Source organism: Nelumbo lutea, chromosome 2, assembly GCF_056320005.1.
Source record: "Nelumbo lutea isolate HS-2025 chromosome 2, American lotus-T2T, whole genome shotgun sequence".
Classification (NCBI taxonomy): domain Eukaryota; kingdom Viridiplantae; phylum Streptophyta; class Magnoliopsida; order Proteales; family Nelumbonaceae; genus Nelumbo; species Nelumbo lutea.
Genome location: NC_142685.1, coordinates 64,090,248 through 64,112,256, shown reverse-complemented (window position 1 = coordinate 64,112,256; position 22,009 = coordinate 64,090,248). Strand labels below are relative to the sequence as shown.

Below are 22,009 nucleotides of genomic sequence, written 5' to 3'. Positions count from 1 at the left end.
TTTACATCAAATGATGATTTTAATCCCAAGAAATTAATACAAATAAAATATTAATAATAGAATAATTATCTTAGTACTTAAAACTTATAAACTTTTGCATGATAATATAATATAATAGGTTCATATTTATGCATCCCGGTTATCAGGTATCAAATACCATAAAGTTAAATCCCAAACCCGTCCAAACCCTATAGGGTTTTAATCTAAAATCTCAAAGTCATCCCAAACCCTATAGGATTTTGATAAACGGGTCCTATTAGGATCGAGACAGGTTGGATACCCAAAAATTCCCGTGAAATTGTCATCCCTACTTTTCTCCCTTCATTAAGACCATACCTCCATATATGGTTTTTATAACTCTAGTTGTGGCAAAGACCTTGCAACATTTAGAATTTAATCGTCTAAATGATATTAGATTCATATGCATCTTTAGAACATACACCATACCATCCTAAGTGTGAATCACTTTGTCACACGTTTTGATTTCCATCGTCCCAACACCAATGATGTCACAAATAAATATATCACTCAAGGAGACCAGCACCCATTTTCTCTTCGAGTGTGTCAAAGTATTTCGTCTTAGAGCAAACAATGCATAGAACACCCAAAATCTAAAACCCACTCGTCCAAAAAATAGGTAAACATACCTTTGGAAACTATGAAAACATTTCCATCATCAATTAAAGGTTTATGGAGGTACAGTAATCAGAGGAGGAAATTTGAGTGGCCGGTGCGGGAGATGAAGTTAAAATGTGTTGGGTCAAAAGATCAGCCAATTCTCTAGCTGATGGTTTAACTAAACAAGGGGCAGAAAGGATTCAATGTTTTGGGCTAAGTTGTAATTTTTTGTCTCTACCTATTCTTTTGTTTTTTTGATTGTACTTGGAAGATAAGTGTGTTTGTCTTCCTTATGTAACCTCTTTGGTGAATTAATGAAATTATTATTGATAAAAAAAAATGGAATCACCCACCTCCTCATAATCTCATACAGCAATGTTGTTATCAAGTTTTCATATGAATCATAAAGCAACGTAAGAAACAAAAGAGCATTATTTTCTTCCTCCACCTTGACATCAACTTTCCCCAATTTCATCATAGATTGTATTACATTCAGCCTCAATGGGGGACAGTCCCCCACACGCATTGCTTCCATTCATGTCCGCCTAGCCAACTTATCTTCTAGGCTGTTGGCTGATCTTTGCAACCACATAAAGGTTGTTCCGAGCCCCCTATTGCATATTTTCTATGCAATAAAGGTCGTGCATGGGGATAGTCCCCCAAATTGCATTTTTTCTATCATCTTATGTCTCCAATTCCAAGAACCAAAACTATTTGTTTTGAGTTAACCCACAACTACCGTTGAATCCCCCTTCCATGGTTCCCACCAAAAATACCTCTGCAATTAAGAGTTGCCATTTTAAAACTTTGTAGCACTGTCAAAAGTTTAGCCCTTGTAGAATCCCTAGACTCAAAGAATATAGGTCTAGAAAACAAAGCCATAATGTTTCCATGGCTTTTTTCTGGAAAATACCACCCATGCACGAGGGACCCGCTTTGCCCAAGCTGAAACCATCGAAGTTTAATTTGATGCCAATAGGGAAGGACCAAGAGTCCAAGAACGTCTGAAGGACATAGACGACGGAAACAAGCCACAATCTGCCAACCCGTAATAATGTTCTCTTCAACAAAGCGGTCAAATCTTGAAAGTTTTTACCCAAGGTACAACCCCAAAGAAATGGCTTCTATCAAAATGAGATTATCTGCTACTTATTCTCTCGTGCGAGAACTGACAATCAAACTCAAAGATTCTCATTTGCTGAAATCAAATGGCCGGGATGTTGATACAATGGCTACATCATCACTCAACTACAAACCCATCCACCTCAGTGTCAAACTGAATCTAGCATCTGAAACTGGGACACAACCAGAGTGATCTTATTTAAATCCTTAATTTTACAAATCTAGAGAAGGCTTGAAAACAATTTGATTTGGGCATCCCTAATTACCAAATTCCAGTAAAGATAATTTTCATGGTTTTCATAGCAATCACTATCATTAGCAAGTGATTAATGGTGAACAAGCTGATAAGCAAGGGGTACAAGTTTGAAGATGGATACATGTTATGCAATGAGGGGAGTGGTCAGAACCAGGAAGGTCGTACATGTGCTCAGGACTTACACAGAAAGATTAGGCACTACCTTTAACCCAAAAGCTTAAGCCCTTAGTTATGGGCCAATCCTCACATACAAGTCCCTTGCATCTCTTTTCTTTTGCCAATGTGGAACTCTTCACTCCATACACTCACACATGAATCTCAACATATAAATCTCTTCCACATTAGGTACTTCACCATAGGGAGCCATCACTCAATCGCAAAGTGCCAAACAGTAGTTATTCATAGGGGAATCACCATAGGGAGCCATCATGGGAGATGCCGCACTTGCCAACAACTCGACCATGGGGAAACCAACAAAAGCCATTGGAGAAAGGTCCAAAATTTCGATACGTGTATGGCCGTATCGTCTGATATGTATTGTATCAAGGGCTTCCCGATACACCCCAATAGGGGGTGTTTCAAGGTCTGGCTTGGCTCAGGGGGTAGATGGGCCTTAAACCAACCCCTCTACCAATTTCAAAGAAAAAACTAAAACAAACACGAGCAAAGATACAGGCCGATACCGGTGTATCAGCCTGTACGATATTTTGAACTTTGCATGGGAGTTGCCACATACATCTCTCAAAACTTGCAGTCGGCCAGACCAGCTCTGATACCACTGTTGTGCAATGAGGGGAGTTATCAATCCTTGCATACAAGTCCCCTACATCTTTTGTTTTTTCAATGTGGGAGTCTTCACTCCATACATTGAAACATGCATCCCAATAAGGGCGGTCTAGAAAGAAGGAAATGCAAACAAATTTAAAAGAAAGGAAATCATCCTGATAAGGACTCTTTGAATGACCTCTACTAAACTTTCAAAAGACTCATGTCTTTGTAGGACATCTTTAAGTTGGTTTGATCGGGATCAAGATGATAAAGTGGTAAAAATTCAAGGATCCCCACTAAGAGGAAAACAATAGTGATAAAACAGTCAGCCAATTAGCAACCAGTTACTGAAGCATCTGAATTGAGAGTATTGAACAGCATGTCATTATCCCTGAGGTTAGACGGCTTATGTTCTCTCAATACAAAAAACTTATAATACAGTGCCGTCATTATAATGTACTTGTTTTCGTTTATAGACTTCAAAGCAGTTTTCTTTTTTCTGAATCAGTAACCATGCTCAAACATTATTAAAACTGAAAAAAGAAAATAAATCATTCAAAGGATTTTGAAATGGCAGACCAAAAGGGATTCTACAAGTAGCAAAAACTGTAGAAAACAGATACAACAGAAAACAAGAACCATAAACTTGAAATATAAAACACAACAAAATAGAAAGTAGAAAACAACCCAAAGGTAAAAGCTAGAGCGGTACCACTTGCAGATGGGAAATTTGTATCCACTCACTGAATTGCTCTACTGTAAGTGCACATTGGGAAAGGCCATACACAGACCCAGACAAATTTAACAGCAATATAAAAAGGCTTTCCTGCACATCAATAAAGAAAATCAAGATTTAAAACCAAAAAGAATCATTAAATGCTCATCTTAACTAGATAAAGTAGATGGCATAACCTACTTCAAGTTGTATGGGATGGCAACAGTTGCGCAACAGTAGCAATAAAACTTAATACAGCACCCATGCAAAACAGATGAAGTATGTCCACTTTCAACAAGAGATGTATGGTCAAAATCAGATCCATTGTCACTTCAGAAAGAAAGATGGCATCTCTTGCATATACACGCTAATCATTCAAAAAGCATGTCATCCATGAAAAGGAAATAAATTAGCTGGCTGCTAGGAAAAGAAAACAGGATGCAACTGTAGACAATCATGACAACAAAGAAACTACGCAAAGGAAAAACATATCAACATCGTTGAGTATAAAAATATGAAACTCTGCAAGTCCCCTGCTCCCATTAACATAAAACAGCTCAAATTCACTATAGGTAAGATTATCAAAATAGTACAACTGACTGGAGTAATAGAAAGAGCCTTCTTGATCCCTATAGTCAAAAACCTAGTTTCACTACAAATCTACAAACTAAAGACGAGGTCCATCTCAGTTGTAGGCTTATCTCTTCTAAATCAAGCTGTATGATCAAAAAGTTACTAGCCAACATCTTGAACTGCACACATCCAACTGCTAAAGTCTCAGCAGAAATTGAGCAAAAAGCCCAGTCCCATGGCAAATTCCAGATTAAGTTGGCTACATCTGTTGAAGAGAGATACCTTTAGCTTACAGTAATATTAGCATATCAAATGGAGGGACAAGCAAGCTGTATGATCAAAAAGTTACTATTATTATTATTATTAAGCAAAAAGCAAAAAGCAAAACAAGGAGCTGTACAGTGCCCAATCAAGAACAAGCCCCACAAGTTATTGTTTGGGGCTTCAAAATACACATGTAGGAACAAGACAGCTAATAGGACCTTTTCATATCATAGGTACACCAATTAACAGTAATGTATAACAACTAGCTTATCTGTGAACTACATCTCAGAACATTCCATATTCGTAAGTATATCAGAAATGTGCTACATATGAGGGCTTCGAAATTCTTTGATAAATGGAATTAATGTACAATTTGCATCCACACTAAGATCCCAGACATGGCCAGGATACATCAAGTGAGGAGGTAAACAAAAGCTCAAAAATACTAACTCCTAAACAAAACAAATTTCAAAGGCTCTTAGAAAAGACATTCATTTGATACAAGGAGTTAATGAGATCACATAAACAATAAGGACTCTTGTCAACCACCTCTTGAAAGAAGTATACAAAAGAATGGACTACCATAATTACAAGTTCCCATTTGTATGGCATATATATGTAGTTAGTTGTATCTCCACAACAGCTTTAGCATTCTTCCATAACTGTTGACTATGACAGATGTACAAGGTGCTTCCTTCAGATGAGCATGTTTAACTCAGAAAGGTCATCCATAGGTATTTCAAGTCCCATTGAATCATGGTCTTGCAAACCATCTTCATCAAAGTTCAACCAAGAACTGAGATCTTGATGCCCACCAAGGTCATTAGATGCACCTAGTTCTTCTATGGAGTCTAACTCATGTAACTGCAAGTTTGAAAAGTCAATGGGCTCCTCAATATCCTTAGACAAATCCTGAGGAACATTACCAGGGGGCAAACCCACTTCACTCATTTTACTGGTACTGTTTGTGACCTTTTCACTGGATCCACGCACTGAAGTATATGTAGGATGTGTTGTTTCTGTAAGCCTGCCAAGGAGTCCATTTCCGGAATTTGATAAGTGAGCTGTTTTTTGCTTTGGCTTTGTCTTTGTTTTGCGTTCGCCCCTAAAACTTTGCAATGATGGACGGCCAGCTTTTGCTACAGAAGTTCTTGTTAATATATCTTTGTTCTGATCCCTCTCTCTCTCACTTCTCTTCCCTTTAGTTCCACCCAAAATGGTGTTCCCAAGAGCCGGTGTGCCTCTTGATCCAGCAGAGCCAACAACATCATCAAGCAGCACTTCTTTCCTCTTCCCACGGTTTGTTATCGGGTCATGCTTTCCAAAAGCATGGTCAGATGAGTAAGTAGGAGTTTGAAATACATCTGATAATCCCTTGTCAAACTTATCATTATGATGACCATGTTGATCAACCCCACTGGAAAAGGAACCTGTAGCTGCAGATAAAAACCCATATATAAATAAAATGCAGTTGAACTGAGAAAAAGCAGATTTTTATGAATCATTTTTTTCCCTAAAACTCTTATGAAGCACTTTTTCGTATCAGGAAACTATATGGAACAGGGGCCAACAGAGTAAAGAATAGAGAGAAATGCTTTAACTTTCAAAATAAAACCTGATCAAATATCTATATTTTCTCTAGTATTTCATGACATGCAGAGGTGAACTGTTCCACAATAACTAATTACCCCTCAGCAGAGCATTTGTTTTAACAGAACATCATAAATTATGATATGAAGACATTCATTGGCATTATATCAAAAAAACAAGCACTTAAATTAGCATACCTGATGATCTAAGCTCTGGTTGACAGCTTTGAGCTTCAGTATATGTATTTGTAGCCACCCCAGAGCCAACAGCATATGCAAATTTTGTATTGCTTCCATACAAAGGTAGAGAAAACAAAACGTCCCGAAATGCAGGTTCACTAAAGCAACTTCTTCCTGTATCCTCAAAATTGTGACATCTAGAAAGAGTTCGCTGGGCAAAACCCAAAGCAGCTTGCTTTGAGATCTTACTGACCCCATGCTTGGAAGCATGATTTCCTCGGCAGGCCTGTCAAGGATGGTAAAGATGCATTTCATGGTCTAAAATGAAAACAATAGTAATTCAAATTCTCTAAAACACATAATAGCTCAACAATTAGAATAGCTTATCCACATTATACCTTCATACGTTTTTCAAATCCAAAATTGAAACACAGTCAAAAAAATATCATTTCTAAATGTTGAACAAAACCACGTTATAATGGTCATTAGCAATGTTTTAAAACGTGGAGGTGTGACGCAAAGCATTCAACTAATTGGAGGCATGAGGTTGAGTTCAGAACACAAGAGGTGTAAGCCTCCTCAAGAAGAGGAAAGGGGATCTTATCTTGTTACTTTTTTTATGAAAACTGTCTTGTTTTCTGTTTCTTCTTTTTCCTTCCCTACCTTTCCTTTCTTTTTGCATGAGACATGCATGAGGCACATGAAGCATATGCCTCTAGCACGCCTCATGCAAAAGGTGTTTTAGGCATGTTCCTCATGTGGGATCAACGCCCTCTGGCATGCACTTCAGGTCCTTTTGGGGGTGCCTCACCTGGAGGTGCACCTCCAAGCATATGCCTCCCATGCCTTTTAAAACATTGGTCATTAGAACAACGAATGTGCAAGACAAGAGGGATGCACAAAAGTTCCACATGTAAAACTGGAGGTTAAACTTTCCTGTACACATATGGTAAGCCTTTTATAAAAGATAGTTTTTGTTTTATCTATAGATACTTCTACACAATTGGCAAGAAAAGACAACTTTGCAGAAACCTCAGTTGCATTTTTTTTACCATTTTAGATATACCTCACAAGGTTTCTTAAGTATAATCCAACCTCGGGTTCTCAAAGAAGCATCACTTACCTCCTCTCTTATAAAATCTGCAAGTCTAGGTTATACTAATTTCATGTATAGGTAGAATCATAAGAATACAAGCCTATAGGAGGAGTCTCCCCTATACAAAGATACAAAATAATTGATTTGTGAGAATAATCAGATATAGAAAAAATACAAATGAAATGTAGCAAAGCATGAATCAAGAAAAATGTCACCTTGGTCCCTACACCCTAAGCAGAAGTAGCAGATCCCTCTGAAGCCATTCGGGATAGAGGATCAACAGAGTTCTTAAAGAGTCAAATATTGCTCTAATTCCACTGAAACAAACTAGGCCCACTTCCCACCCAAAACATACACTAGACACCACTTCATCCCTCCCCCACCCCCTGGACATCCCCTTCTTTCTACAGGAGTAACCATGGTCCAGGTAACTTAACCTCAACTAAGAAACATCACAGCTAACAGTTATACAAGTTCAAGGACCTTTAGGGTAGGAGGGTTGATGGAGATCGGTCTATGCATTATAAGGCCTATTCTCGTAAGAAGAAGGCCAACAAACAGGTTCTGATTTGGCATGGAGAAGACTCTTGGGACTTGAACTGATCTGGTCAGGGGTATTTTCGTCATTTTGACCAGCCCAATGTGGACTTGGGCTATAGCATCTTGTTCCTATAGCTTAGTAGTGCTTGTCTTTCAATTTTCAGTTTATTTGCATTAGTAGATAGAAAGTTATTGTGTTTCTTGCTGCGCAAGACAAAGAATGACACTTTTTGTAATTATTGTGAACAGTGCTCCGGGCCACACAAGTCACTCTATAAATAGATGTATTCTCTTCCTTTTGAGGCTAATGAATGAATGAAGATTTCTTAAGAGCTCTCTTGCTGTATGGAGTGATTCCTACAAACCCTAGAGTGATTCTAGGACCCCTTGGAGTGATTCCTTGGGATTTCTCTCTCTTTTCTCTTTCTCTACCCTTTCTACTCTCTCTTCCTCTCTCTTTCTGTCTTGTGTTAGTTTGTTCCAGCCCTACTGCATCAAGGGTAACCCTCAGGTTTGAGGCTTTCATGTGGCTGGTTCTCTACACAAAGTGCTTTCTACTTACCACTCGAACCATCATGGGAAGAATGAAGCTACAGAATACCTGTAGTACTTGTTAATCAACAGAGTCAGTGAACCATTTGTTCCTGTCCAAGAACTTTGTTGTAGTTCCAGTGTGAAGTTACCTCTTTGCGGCCAGGTTGTTCTATGAGTGGCAGAGACTCATTGCTTAGGGCATTGATTCCATTTACTATTTCTAGGGCAATTTGGAAAGAAAGAAATAGTAAGACATTTGAGAGAACTGGGAAGCCTTTAGTGCATCTGCACTGATGTTATCAGTTTTCTCACGAATTAAGCACTTGCTCTTAGTGATTCCAAGGTCATTGAGTGGAAAGATTTTGTCTATAACTGGTACACTATTATGAGTGTAGAGAGTTTTTCTTTTTTTTTATGTTTAAAAAGGTGAAGTATTATATTAAAACAAAAAACAAGAGAGAAGTGGCATAATCGACTCAAGAAAAGGAAAGAAAAACCATGGATTGGAGACCACCAGAAACATTGTAAAATGTAACCTTGATGGAATCTTTCTGGGAAATGAAGGGCGGGCTGGATTAGGCAGTGTTTTTCGAGACTCAGAAGGTACTAGCATTGTATTCAGGCCCTTGGAGCAAGGTGACTCATTGATAGCAGTCTAGCAGAATTATTGTTTTACTTCATGGCTTAAAGTTTTCAAAGAAGTTTGGATTCCAGCTGTTGGAAATGGAAGGGAACTCACTCCCAGGTGGTTATTTCTTTGGACAAATTTCCTCAGTCAAGCCCATGGATTTACAGACACACCATTAGGGAAATTGAATGCTTAACAAGGGAGTTAAGTGTTACTTTTAAGTGGGTGAGAAGAACAGAAAATGAGATGGCAGACATATTATCTAAACAAGGGATAAATAGGCAACAGATGCTTTGGGCTAAAATGTAATCTTTTGCACCTTGGGAATGGGTAATATCTACACATTGATGTACTCTTGAGGGAGGTAATATTCCCACAGTTCAGTTAAATTTTCTCAAAAAAAAATATTCCCACAGTTATGTAACTTCTAATCTGAAATATAATAATAAATTCTACCTTTTTTATCACAAAAATATATATATTGTCAAATATCCGACATTCCTTTCAGTCCAGATGGTCAACATTAACACTAGTGGAATTGCTCCCTATATGACCTTCCCTTTTCTACTAAGAACTTTCAGTTGCCAACTCCGTAAGTGCCTCTACATTGCTGGAAAACATACTTGCAGTCTAAAAATGGCCCAACATCCTGACCCACAGCCTCCTAGCCAAGTTACAGTACAGAAACAAGTGATTCACAGTTTCTGTGCCTTCATTACACACGATGCACAAAGTGCTGCTCACTGTCATACTCTTCACCAAATTATCTGCTATCAGGTATTTGTTTAGGACTGCTCTCCACATTAAAAATGCAACATTTGGAGGTGCAACAGTATGCTAGACTATAAAGGTAGGGAAAGTAACTCTGCAACTATGAACCAACCTGTAATGTACTTCAGAAAAGAAGGTCAAATCAGTGCCTCTCCCCTCATGTCTGTTTCCTTTGCTTTGCTTGCGGTGAGACTACTGAGCACCTATTAATCTGCTGCACTTTGTCTCATTTATTTGGGAATGGCTTTCTTCTCTCTTTGTTTGCAGGTGGATTCCTCCCCCCCCCCCCCAAATGTAGCCTCTTTGAAGCAAGCTTCTTTAGGCAACCAAAGAAAAGGGGAAGGATGTTATGGAGAGCCACGAAGAGTTGCAGTCTTATGGGCGGCGTGGGAGAAAAGATATAATAGGACTTTTCTAGGAAAAAGAAATTCCAGGGAGCATTTGATTGATTGCATCACTATTAAGGTAGAGTACATTGGGTAAAAACAGTTAACTTGTTTAAGGAGTTCTTAGTGGATGATACAATTAGGGGAACTTTTCTAGGAAAAAGAGAACCCAGTGAGGATTTGATTGATTGCATTACTATTAAGGTAGAATACATTGGGTAAAGACAGCTAACTTGTTTAAAGAGTTCTTAGTGGATGATACAATTAGGGGATGGAGTTCAGTAGAAAATACTTCAAGATCCATTTCAGCAATTCAACAGAGTTGGGCAGTTTTGTACACAAAAAAGAATAAAGATGAATTTCGATGGGAGCTCACTTGGTAACCAGGGCATTCGAGTGTAGGGGGAGTTTTTAGAGATGGGGAAGGAAAAACCTTGGCTCTTTTTTTGGGGCCTATAGGTCTGGGTGACTCGTTAACAGCTGAGGTGTTAGCTTTACTACAAGGACTGAGACTAGCAAAAACAGATGGGACTACATCAGATTGAAGTGGTAAGGGGATTCAAGGATAGTAATAGACTGGATGAAAGCAGGAAACTTGGAAACCTGGAATCACTGGCAAGCTATGACAGAAGTATGGAGTCTAACAGAGGAACTTGAAGCAGATTCCAAATGGGTTAGAAGAACGGCCAATAGCCTGGCTGATGCATTAGCCAAACAAGGATCAAACAGGAGTGATCTTCTTTGGGCTGTATTGTAAGAGTGGAATTGTTTATGGAATCAGTACTCCAGCAATGGAATGTCTGGTGTGTAATTCTTATGATTTAATGAATAAAAGTTACCATTTCCAATAAAAAAAATATTTTTCTTATTCTTTGGTTGACAGCAAGCTTCTAATTGTTTTTCTACCCTTATTCTTCATCCTAAATCACCTGAAACCCTTCTTCACCCCTACATATCCCACGTCCAGATCTGAAGTTTGTAGGATGCCACTCCATCCTAAATCGCTATGATGCCCAAATATGGATATGGTCACAAACACAGATACAGGAAACAGTTCCTGGACACGGATACGGATACAGGTATCCCATGTAATATATCATGTGTTTATATCTAGCTTTTGAAGCTAAATATCATATCTCAAGATGTATACCTTGCCATATTTAATTAAATGTCTAACATATAAAGATATTTTATAGTATAATTTGTTGAACATACCACCTTATGATTTTTAAATTGTTAATGCTATAGAATACATCTAGAAGTATCCATGCAGTATCTGGTATCTAATCTGATATTTATTGGATATGATACTGGAACACTAGGGGACCCAGCTCAGATATTGACCAGGGGACCCAGCTCAGAGAATGTGTAGTAGATTTTGACCAGGGGACCCAGCTCAGATATTGGGTATAGGTGGCAACATATGGTTTACAATTTTTCAGTAATACAATCAATTAAATCACTACCAATGAAAACAGAAAAAATAAGTATACAAATATAAGAATTACCAATTGCTTCTTATAAGCTCTCTCAGTAAGTTTGTAAACTGCAAGTTCCTCAAGTTTTCTGCACATTAAACAATGTGTATTATTTAAGGGCAAAAGGTCTAAAGTATGATGCAACTGTTAAATTCGATAAGGTCCAAAAAAAATTAATACGAGAAACATTCAGACTGTCGTATGTTTGAAAGGCCAGCCTAGTGCTGTTATGTATTTGTCTCAGTGTTGCATTTACCCTCCTTAATGGATGACGGATTGTGTCAGACACATTTTAATCTGACAGTCCGATGGCACTTCTACATAACAGTTCCTTTTTATCCCCTAGCTTATTGGCATAAATGAACAGTTAATCTACACGATGAATCCACTTTTTGTATTAAATGTCACCTACTAACAAAGGCAACACTTTTTTAGGTATATAATGTTAGAATTCAAAATATGAATTATTTTAATAGTATATGCTTCTCCATAAATGTGTTCAAGAGTAAATGTTTCCTCATCTTGCCAAGTCAGGTTCAGGTTCTTGGACACACATCGAATTCCGACTCTCGTGTCCATGTCCATGTAACACTGATTCCCTTGCCATACAATTTCTTGAATCGCCAAGGTGTTCCATCATTGCAATATAATCATCTTTCTATTCACTACAATGACTAGCAGAAAAAAAAAAAAAAAGAAGAAAAAGAAATATCCAGATTGTGGAGAATCCTACCGTTCTTCCATCTCTCTCTCTTCTTGAATAGCCTTGTCTATTTTGGACAAATGACTTTTCTTTTTCCCTACCTATCCAAATCAATAAAATTTTGAACATGGAAAATAAGTTTCTCAATAGACATACACAGAGAATTTGACTCAAAAGGAACTCAAACAATTTGCATACAGAAGAAAACCTTAAGGAACAGCCTCTTCTATTCAACATAGTTAAGAAAAAAAAAAAACTATAGAAAAGAGAGACAGTGGTGCAACAGAACCTGTCGGTAAAGCCCCTTCTTAAGTTTAACGATCTTGTTATTTATCTCTTCTTCTCCCTCTGCCAGATCAGGCTAGGAAAACAAAGAATCTAAATTAGATATTTGAAAGTAACCACAGTTTTCTAATTAAAGAAATAGTATCACTATGCAATAAAACTATAAAATGTCTAACAATTAAAGTTTGCCTGTGGCAAAAACCTCCACAAGGAGTCTCCAAAAGTAATACAAAAAAACAAAAAATATAAAAGGGTTTCAAAAACATTTTTTGATTAAATAGTAAGTATCATGTTCAACAAATACTTTGCTTATTTGTGATGGAACTTACCACCATTTCCACATAGAGGCCAATACTCTGCAGCTCCAACAAGAGTCTGTCATTCAGAGACATATGTTGATATTGGAACTCAAACGAAGAAATGCCAGAAGTATCTGTATGAGAATGTTGGGACCCATCTAAATTTGTTCGAACACAGCCAGATGCAACTCCAACCTCTGAATGTACTAAACCATCATCTCCCTGCCACTGTTCATCACTATATAAAGGTTTCTGGATGTTTGGGCTTCTAAAGCTATTAGAAGCAGTACTCCCATCACATGAAAATGTGTCCAATGAATATTGCTTTTCAGGCCTAACATCCAACTCAGACTCAATTTCAGATTCTATCATGTCCCCATCTTTAGGTTCAAAGTCAATATTCATACATGTACCATAAGAAGAATCTTCACCATATTGAAAAGAAACACTTTGCCTTTCACTATCATGGTCAAATTCTTCATGTCCATCCTCTTCGATCAATGCTGAGAGAACTCTTTGGTACAATGGAGTAACCATGTCAAACCTTCTTTCTGTATCTAACCTTCCATTTAAAGTATCACTGTCCTGTAACTTATAAACCAAATCTACAGTCCTGGCTGATTTATTGGAACTGGTTCCATTTAGCTGGCTACCTTGAATTTCTCCAGAAAGAGGAGGTTGAGACAATGACTTTTCTTCATGCACAAGCTCACCCTGAGAAAGCAGAAAAACCTCAGAACTGCTAGAAGGAGACCCATAGGTCACATCACATGTATGGAATCATATCATCATCATTATCTAAGCCTTGTCCCAACTATATGGGTTTGGCTATAACATCAAAACAGAGTAAACAGTTTCCTTGGTTTCTACTTTTATTTGGTTAGAGATCAATGTAAAATAATGAACCATGAAGGACGAGGTTAACAAAAAGATAAACAATTTCCATGTATTGAAGTCTTAACTCCATCTGAAGATAAGCAAGGTGAAAAAGAAACAGAATATAAGTCGAATTGCAGAAATGCTGGATCTCCCACTCGCATTAGGCCCTCCTTGTCATTGGGATTCAAGAGGATGATTGTAGAGGGTCAGTAGCTGACACCACATGGTAAGGATGAGGCTTTATTGAGTTGACCAACAGAGGGTGATAAACAGCTTGTTATAGAATGGATGAGAAAAGCACTTGGAGGCCCTTGGTGGATTTTCACCTTTTGAGGGAGGCCCCCTACCAAAGCATCCACATCAAAAAATTCTTCTTCACCTAATCATCCCACCCTCTTATAGGGCTGCAAATGGAACGGATCGAATTTGTGTTGGGGTATATGTGAATCCAATCCAATAAGAGTCCGAAATATCCAATTCCGATCCATTATCGGACAGATATGTAAAACACATATTCGAATTCAATTCGTTCACATATGGAGATATCCAATTTAAATCCAATTCAACTAAAATATTAATAAATCTATGTAAAATTAGCATATATTTGTAATGTTAAATACAAACAAAAATATATATTAAACAGAAAAAAATAAGTATATCTAATCCCAATTATCATTTAATTCTAAAAACTTTAATAGTAAAAAATAATATTTTGCATATGCATACCATAATAGGATCAGATCAACCAATATCTGAATTCAGTCTTCGTATTTTCAGATCCAATTTGATCCAACTATAGCTAAACAGATATCTGAATCCAACTTAAACAAATTGGATTCAAATCAGATTAAATTCAATACATTTGCAGCCCTAACTTATCAAATGGAAGGCAAACTAACTAACATAGACCATAACTGGTATATGTTCTCAAATACACTTTTTATATAGGCCTATTTGTATTTGTACAGTGGCACAAGCATCTGGATTTATATTGGGCTTTTCATATCCCGTTATTTATCCTCCTTGTGAATCAGGATGGATAATTTGTACACTCACTATCATATGCTTCATTATCAATAAAAAAGGCAGCATGAACAGTCCAATAAATGCCATTTTTTATCATTGAAATTCTGAAAAAAGTTGTCAAGAGACAATACCAGAACATCAGAGTCAGAACAAAACATGTGAAACAGACTTTCATCAAGCTGCTCTGCAAAAGTTAGCTGACCACCCAAAAATGGATACAAGGAAATTGAGATTGTGAGAATCACTAAGTCAAAATGGGGAAAAAATTGACCAAAAGAACTAGGTAAATAATAATGTGGATCCATTTTACCTGTTTCCTCAAGTAGGCCAAGTTCTCTGCACTGACAGAAGCAAAAAGCGGTTCCATTTTCTTCCAGAATGAACTAGAACAGGCAATATCTGTAGTACATTAAGAAATAAAAGCATACTGATGACACCTCATAAACAAAAGGAAAAGATGCCTTAGTCATGAAAGCAAAAGAAATTTAGGCCAGATGCATACAGCTGGCATTACGAGCAGAATTAGCAGCTTCTAAAAGTTCTTCATGGTCATCATCCGATTCACCTGTAGTATGACATAAACTATGATGTCAAATTTCATCATCAAAAATATTAAGTTACACTACTTCTTTGGAGATTTCATTTCTTTCACTTTTTCATGGTCTTTTTCTTGAAATCCAAGTGTGAAATTAAGAAAAATAAATAAGTACAAAAAGTATCAGTATTAAAAAAAAGCTCAGTAAGCAATCCCTCAATTAACTGAATGCTGCAAACAATTTTGTATTGATCAATATCCCTTCCATTGAACAAAATGAATCTGACTCTACTGACAGCTCACTGAGGATCCGACATAAAAGAAAGGAAGAAAAAGGTCCACTAAGGAGACAACTGACTGAAAATAGGAAAACTGAGTTTAATTCTATTGAATATAAAATAGAAACAGCAAACTTTTGTGCAGAGGTCAAGATTTTCCAATAAAAAAGTATAAATTTTCCAGATATACAATCTCTCAAAAAGAGTTAGAACTCACCCTTCTTCAAAAATCTCACTGGAAAGTGCAGTATTTTAATATTTTTAGAAGCATCTGAGGTTTTGTAATCAGTAGTATCTAAGGCATGTATGCCAATTATTGACACACATGAAAGCCTTATCAGTAACAGAAAATGCATTAAATGAATAGCTCTAATTAGCACCTGTGATATCTGAGGAACCACTGGTATGTCCAGGACGAGCAAAAGCCTTGCGATCTGATAGTTTTTTTGAAGGAGGACGACCTGATTTACTGAATCAGACAAATTTGTGATAAACCAATAATGAGAACTACATCAAAAACAAACAACCATGAAACTGGAAAATATATATATATTCAACACCTTTCATTCTTGTCAGAACCAGGCTTTGTGCTTCGCAGGGGCTTTGCTGTGGCTGCATTCTCCAGTTTTTCTCTAATTGGAGGAACACATGCTCTTGACAAGGATGAACCCCTTCCACTCCTTCCTTGTCTCCGGACACCATCTCCAATTTCTTCCTTAATAAGCGTTTTATTCTTCTTCTGCAACATGAAGGTTCCAACTTTAACTGCATTCATGCCTCTGTCCTCTATGTTTCCATTATCTACCCCTTTGTCCCTCATTTTGTTTTCACCCGCTCCATATTCTTCACTTTCAGACAATCTTGCTGGAGAAGGAACATTCTCAAGTTTCATCTTTAATTGTTGTGTATTGTTGGACATACTCCTCACAAGTACAGATCCATTAGTCTCATTAGATGTTAATCTACTACCAATATCCGAAGTTGGAAAGCCATCAGATAATATCTGAGTATCATCAGGGTTTGAAACAGGAGAAACAAGATTTGCCCTTCTTGTTCGTGAGATTTTATGTGGCCTCTGACCAACCCATTGGGCCATGGGGGGTGAAGATGATCCAGCAGGCATGGGACGTTTGCGATTGATTGTCCCATTCATGGACTGGATTTTATTCAGGTTTTGAGATTGTTCCCACCCATCATGAGCTCCAGGCACGCGGTGGAAGGTAGGAGATGAGTTTTGCACTGCAACAGAACCATTTCTTGGTGCTCTAGAAGCCTTTCCTTTTGTAACTGGACTGGAGCTGCCCATCTGAGTTTCATCACGAATATTTAACCTGGATGACAAGTTCACAAGTGTATCAAAAACCTTTCTACCATAAAATGAAAAGGTCAACAGAACATTGGATGTCGAGTGGTTCAAGAAATGTAATGAAAACTCAATAATGCTCCAGAATTCCAACAGCAGTCACTTCTAGTTTGTGAATAGAGTAGTTCTTCATCTCTACTGCAGAACAGCAAAGTAACATAAATATAACTGTGGAATGCATACTTGTTATTTCCCCTTGCTACACTTCTCTCCTTATCCAATCCAGTCGCACGGTCCCTTGGAAGGGAGACATTTTCCGTATCAGTCTTGGGTATTGTGTGTGTATTTGAACTAGTAGACTGGGATGTACCATCGAACTTGTTGATTCCACTAATCCCATTAGAGGGTCCAGATCTGTAAATAGCAGAACTCATATTTCACTTCTCGGACGGGAAAAATGCATATAGGAGATTCAAGTTATCATTCAATACAGATGTACCAAGAGAACAAGGAAGCAAAATAACTAAACCTTCAAGAGAAAGTAAATGTATATCAGATGAAAACCAAGCACAAAAGCAAGTATAAGTAGAATGAGTATCCATAGCATTACTGTAGTCTGGTTGATAAAAGAGAAGCTTCATCATCAACCAAACCAACAATTTCATGAACAGAAAATTCGAGAATCCAGTAACCATTTCACCAACAGATAGAGGGGAAATATATATTTGGAATATCAAGAACCAGAATGACAAAAGTATTAGCTCACAGCAAATTCCAGAATCCAGTAACCATTTTACCAACAGTTAAAAGGGAATAATATGTGTAATTCTACCAACAAGAGATAAATACTTCCCCTTCCAACCTGCCAACTTTTAATCTATTCTGTCCAACAGCAGTTGCCACATGGATGGTGCAGCTGCTTTTGCACCAATTAAAAGACCCAAATATGTTTAAGAGAACTCACCCACTAGGCATCCCAAAGTCACCACAGAGTCCTCAAGCAATGATTGGGAAATATCCCCTACCTGGATCATCACACTCTTATTTAAATTAATTTCAGACCTGCAAACATCTCAAAACATTTTAAAGTAGCCCTCAAATGACTTGCCTGGAGCATCGAAAAAAACCATAGTATCATCTGGGAGTTATCTCCACTTCGCCTCGTTCAGGAAAAGGTAAGGAAAGCACTTTTTTGCTCTTGGAGTCAGAGAAAGAGTTTGTTGTTTGCATCTCCCACAGGCGTATTATGTTGGAGTAAAAGTGTGCTTCGGAGGTAGGCTACTTTGATCCCTTCTATTTCTCTGAGTTTAACATGGGGGTAAGTTCTGAGAGTAAGCAACCAAAGGAGTTGGGCTGATTTTTTCTCAACTAAGGATACGGATCAGGCCCTAGCGTTGGTTTCAAAGGCTTTTGCTAGACTAAAAGGGGGACTCTTTGGGATTAAACCAAGCAAGAAGATTTTGAAGAACAAGAAAACGTCTAGAAGTTTTTAGTGGTCTGTGATTTAGAGGATGCAATGCTTGAGGGTAGTTTTGGTGCTGGTCAAGTGGTATCATTGCTCCAGGTCTCCTAAAGCACAAAGACCTTATCTTGGTGAAGAATTAATCTAGTTGACAGATGTTTGGATTTATTCCAATCCAATATGTGTGAATTACTACCTTACCCAGTCACTTCCCCCCCCCCCCCTTTTTTGTGCTTTTGGTATAATCAGTCATTTACCAGAAAATAAGGTCTGGGTAGAGGAGAAAATGACAAACCAAAAATATGTGCAGAAATTTCTATATTTCATTTCAATGTCCTCACAATAGCAGGAAAAGGTCAAATGGTCAAGATAAAGAGACAATTTATAAATTTACATGTCCAACAATCCTACATGAAAGTAAATTTGCAATCATAGTTCATTTACATCAAGCTTTAAATTTTATATGGAATTTGTTTTCAAACCTAACTTTTGAACTTCCTATGATAACAGAAAAAGTGCAGTTTATGAAATAATGAAACAGCAAGCAACTTCACGAAGAAAACTAGAAATAGACAAATTCTGGCATATGGTAGAGATGTCTTGATCCAACTATTTGGCAAACAGTAAGGAATCATATAATATCAAATATAACAAAAAAAGGTTACCGAAGGCCATGGATATCACAAGCTCGTGACCTAGAATCATTTGCAAGCTTTTGATGCATTGCTCTTTTAATTTCACGTTCTCCATCCATAGCTCTTGTGACCACTGTGCCTACAGATCGTTTCCTTTTCATTTTTTTGTCCCACCCCTCCCCTCCAGCAGGGAGTCCACGGATCTTTTCTTCAACCTTAACAGAACTCCCATTACCAGCCCTAAGCATATCTCTATCCTTTTCCGTGACAACAGGTGGCCTTGAGAGGTTAGTAGTCCGACCTTCAGCCTGAATTGAAACAAAATCAATGAAGTATGTCTCAGAATAATCAACAAAAAACTAAGGATTGAAAAAGAACATTTAAATGTCCGGTGACAACTTCTATGTGCAAGAAGCATATGCCTAAAGTATGTGCAAGATACATAGCTCAATTTTTTTATATGTAGCAAAAGCTCAATTTTAGATTTTGGACTTTCAAACTGAGGGAGATCATGAGGAAGATTTACGTACATGATAGATAATTCCATTTAAACATGCAAAATCATCCTAAGCAAGTAAAGTTAGCTTCAGAAGGCAGTAGACAAAGTTTTCAGATAAGGTGCAACCAAAGATTACACCTCTGAACTTTTTTTTCAAATACAAACCCGTACTTCAGCCACCGATGTGCGAACACGCTTATTTGGAACAACATTCTTAGTCCTCTCCTCCAGCCGTTGACCTACAAGGTCTGGACGGTTTTGATGTGTCTGACTACCCATCTTCAACAAATTTGTCCCACTTGACCTTTCATTTGATAAGAGTTCACTCCTCCGCTGCTTCCTGGAATCAAGGACTTCACAATACTCGTCCAATTTGCTTAAGGATTCACTCAAGGTTTTCGCCCTATCCCTGATAAAAAGATATTACATCTTCAGTTGGAAACTACTACTCAAGGTCACATGAATGCTCCAGTTACAAGTGGCCATAACTAACTACATCCCAACTCATCCCTAAACAAGTCTTCTATATGCCTAGGGTCTGATAATACAATAATGTTATTATGGGCATCCGTGGTATTTATGGGAACGAAAGATACAAAGGAACTCAAGTGACATAAGAAACAGTTTCAAATACCATGTCTAACCAGGATAGAAGGTACAAGCTAGAGAAGCATGGTTTTTCATGTATATACAAGGGTCGTGATTAAGTTGAGAAGAAATATAATGTGCATAGTTGTGATTATATGAAAAAAGGAAAGTTACCTGGCCTTTCTATAGACATCCTGTGCAGTTGCTTTAAAATGTTTTAGGGACCCTATAAATGCTAGAGAAAAAGGCTTGGAGATGGAAGATCCAAGAAGTTGCTCGTCGGAGGTACCTCCAAGAGAAACACAAAGAGACTTCCTTAAATCTTCGAAGGCTTTCTTGTTACCCAACGTAATTGGCTCCATTGTCAGACACTGGAACAAAGTCTGCAAATTTGCTGACAACGCGGTAGTCCCTCTGGATGAACCAGAGCCAGAACTTAGCATCCGGTTCTCCATACCCTCCCGGAAGCTCCTTGACCTATCCAAACTAGCACTGTAGTTTCCCCTTTGGCCATTTGGATAGGTGCCAGCAAAAGCCGATCCCTCTGGACTACCTGAAGCCAACTCAAATCTAGTACTTCCTGCCATTACTCAGAATCAACTGTTACGGCTTATACCAGAAATTCGACTCCCTACTTGACAACCCATCCAAGTAGTTCAAGAACCATACTCTGGCCCGCTAATCCTGCCATAGAACCCTATGGAGAAGATGATCAAATTAAACCTGCGAAGCAATAAGGCAATATTACAAAATGTACTTGAACTGGAAACCAAAATTCATGAGCTCATTTGAACTGATTCCTAAGACTCGATCCTTGTGAAGACACTGATAACTAAATTTCTGGAAATGTGGTAGAATTTAAAGAAATAAGAAAAAAAGAACGAAGGCGGAGACTTCCAAACGCACAACAAAGAATATTAGTTACGAGAGCATCGACAAGACTGACAACTACACCCAGATGAGCTTGACGTGGACATGAAATTAAATTGCAAACACGAAAGAGAAAAGCCCGGTAACAGTGTAAGAAGCAAAATACGAGAACTGAAATAAATGTATGAACGAAAACAGAGAAAATGATATCAATTTCAACATAATTCAGAATAAATTCGGACTGAAGCAACCAAACTTGTAAGAGAACAATCAAACCCCAACCAAAACCGAATTAAGCGGTTCACCTAACCGTACAACTACAAAACTTTCACTTGAAAGAAAAACACATGACGGAACAATCAGTTCCGAAACCCTAATCTGATCGAAAATCTAGGGATTTTAGAAAGAAACCCCGCCAAAGCATCGGACGAGCTCAAATTGGAGCCTAATTCAACAACGAGGAGTTCGAGTGGATCGAAACGTACCCACGTCAACGACCAGATGAGATCAGATCGAAGGATAAATTTTCTGCAGAAAGAGGGACAAAGCTGACGAAGAAGAAAGGAAGAAGAAGGAAATAAAAATCGAGCTTCTTTTCTCTTTCTTCTACGGCCGACGTCGAGGAGATTTCCGCTATTAAAGGGTCGGTCGTAAAAATGTCTCAAATGAAGAAAGGACTAAAAAGCGAAGAAGAATATGAAGCAGGGATCATTTTATAATTAAAAAGGTTCTTTCCGTCATTTCCTTAGAATTGAGGCCTTGTCTATTCCAGTTCTCCATCTCCTTCCTCCTCTAATCAGTAATTATCTTCGATCTTCTCCAGTCTTGACATAAGAGCGTTGACTGGCGTTGACTATAATTCATGTCATTATGTAAAGAAGAGATACAGCAAATGGCGGTAGCGCGACGCCATGAATCTTTTCTTATAATTTTAAACAACCCCTCACAATTTCCTTTTATTACTAATCTCTAGGTCTCTTCCATCTGCACTTCTAGCCTTCTGCAGTGGTAAATTAAAACGTTGGATTTGATTGCGTTTCCCGTAATCATGATTAATTTGTAGCCCTGTAAATCTGAATGCGCGATACAATCAATTTTGCATCTTTTGAAATTATAATCTGTACTCCTA

The 22,009-nt window shown here is 37.8% G+C and overlaps 1 protein-coding gene across 6 annotated transcripts; it reads right to left on the bottom strand.

Moving 5' to 3' along the window:
• Positions 1-4,637: 4,637 nt before the first annotated feature.
• LOC148871191 (uncharacterized) lies at positions 4,638-21,566 on the bottom strand. Of its 6 annotated transcripts, none has more exons than XM_088972704.1 (16): positions 21,366-21,566; positions 20,185-20,733; positions 19,594-19,831; positions 18,954-19,231; positions 17,070-17,240; positions 16,084-16,854; positions 15,904-15,992; positions 15,213-15,275; positions 15,021-15,109; positions 14,842-14,907; positions 12,836-13,519; positions 12,511-12,582; positions 12,252-12,322; positions 11,549-11,606; positions 6,104-6,371; positions 4,638-5,752 (listed from the first exon to the last, which is right to left on the bottom strand). In XM_088972704.1, exons 2-16 carry the CDS (start codon positions 20,595-20,597, stop codon positions 5,013-5,015), a joined length of 4,071 nt encoding a protein of 1,356 aa, XP_088828830.1. In that variant the 5' UTR covers positions 20,598-20,733; positions 21,366-21,566; the 3' UTR covers positions 4,638-5,012. The 6 variants fall into 6 exon arrangements, with proteins under 6 accessions (XP_088828830.1, XP_088828832.1, XP_088828834.1 ...); XM_088972706.1 differs by having other exon boundaries at positions 4,638-5,746; XM_088972708.1 differs by having other exon boundaries at positions 18,984-19,231; positions 21,366-21,512.
• Between the last annotated feature and the right edge of the window lie 443 nt (positions 21,567-22,009).

Excerpts from the sequence above, each read along its gene's own strand:
- LOC148871191 (XM_088972703.1), bottom strand. The coding sequence starts at position 20,597 with ATGGCAGGAAGTACTAGATTTGAGTTGGCTTCAGGTAGTCCAGAGGGA. Across the intron at positions 19,832-20,184 it reads GATGTCTATAGAAAGGCCAG|GGATAGGGCGAAAACCTTGA; the intron begins GTAACTTTCCTT and ends TCTTTTTATCAG. Across the intron at positions 16,855-17,069 it reads GTAGCAAGGGGAAATAACAA|GTTAAATATTCGTGATGAAA; the intron begins GTATGCATTCCA and ends CTTGTCATCCAG.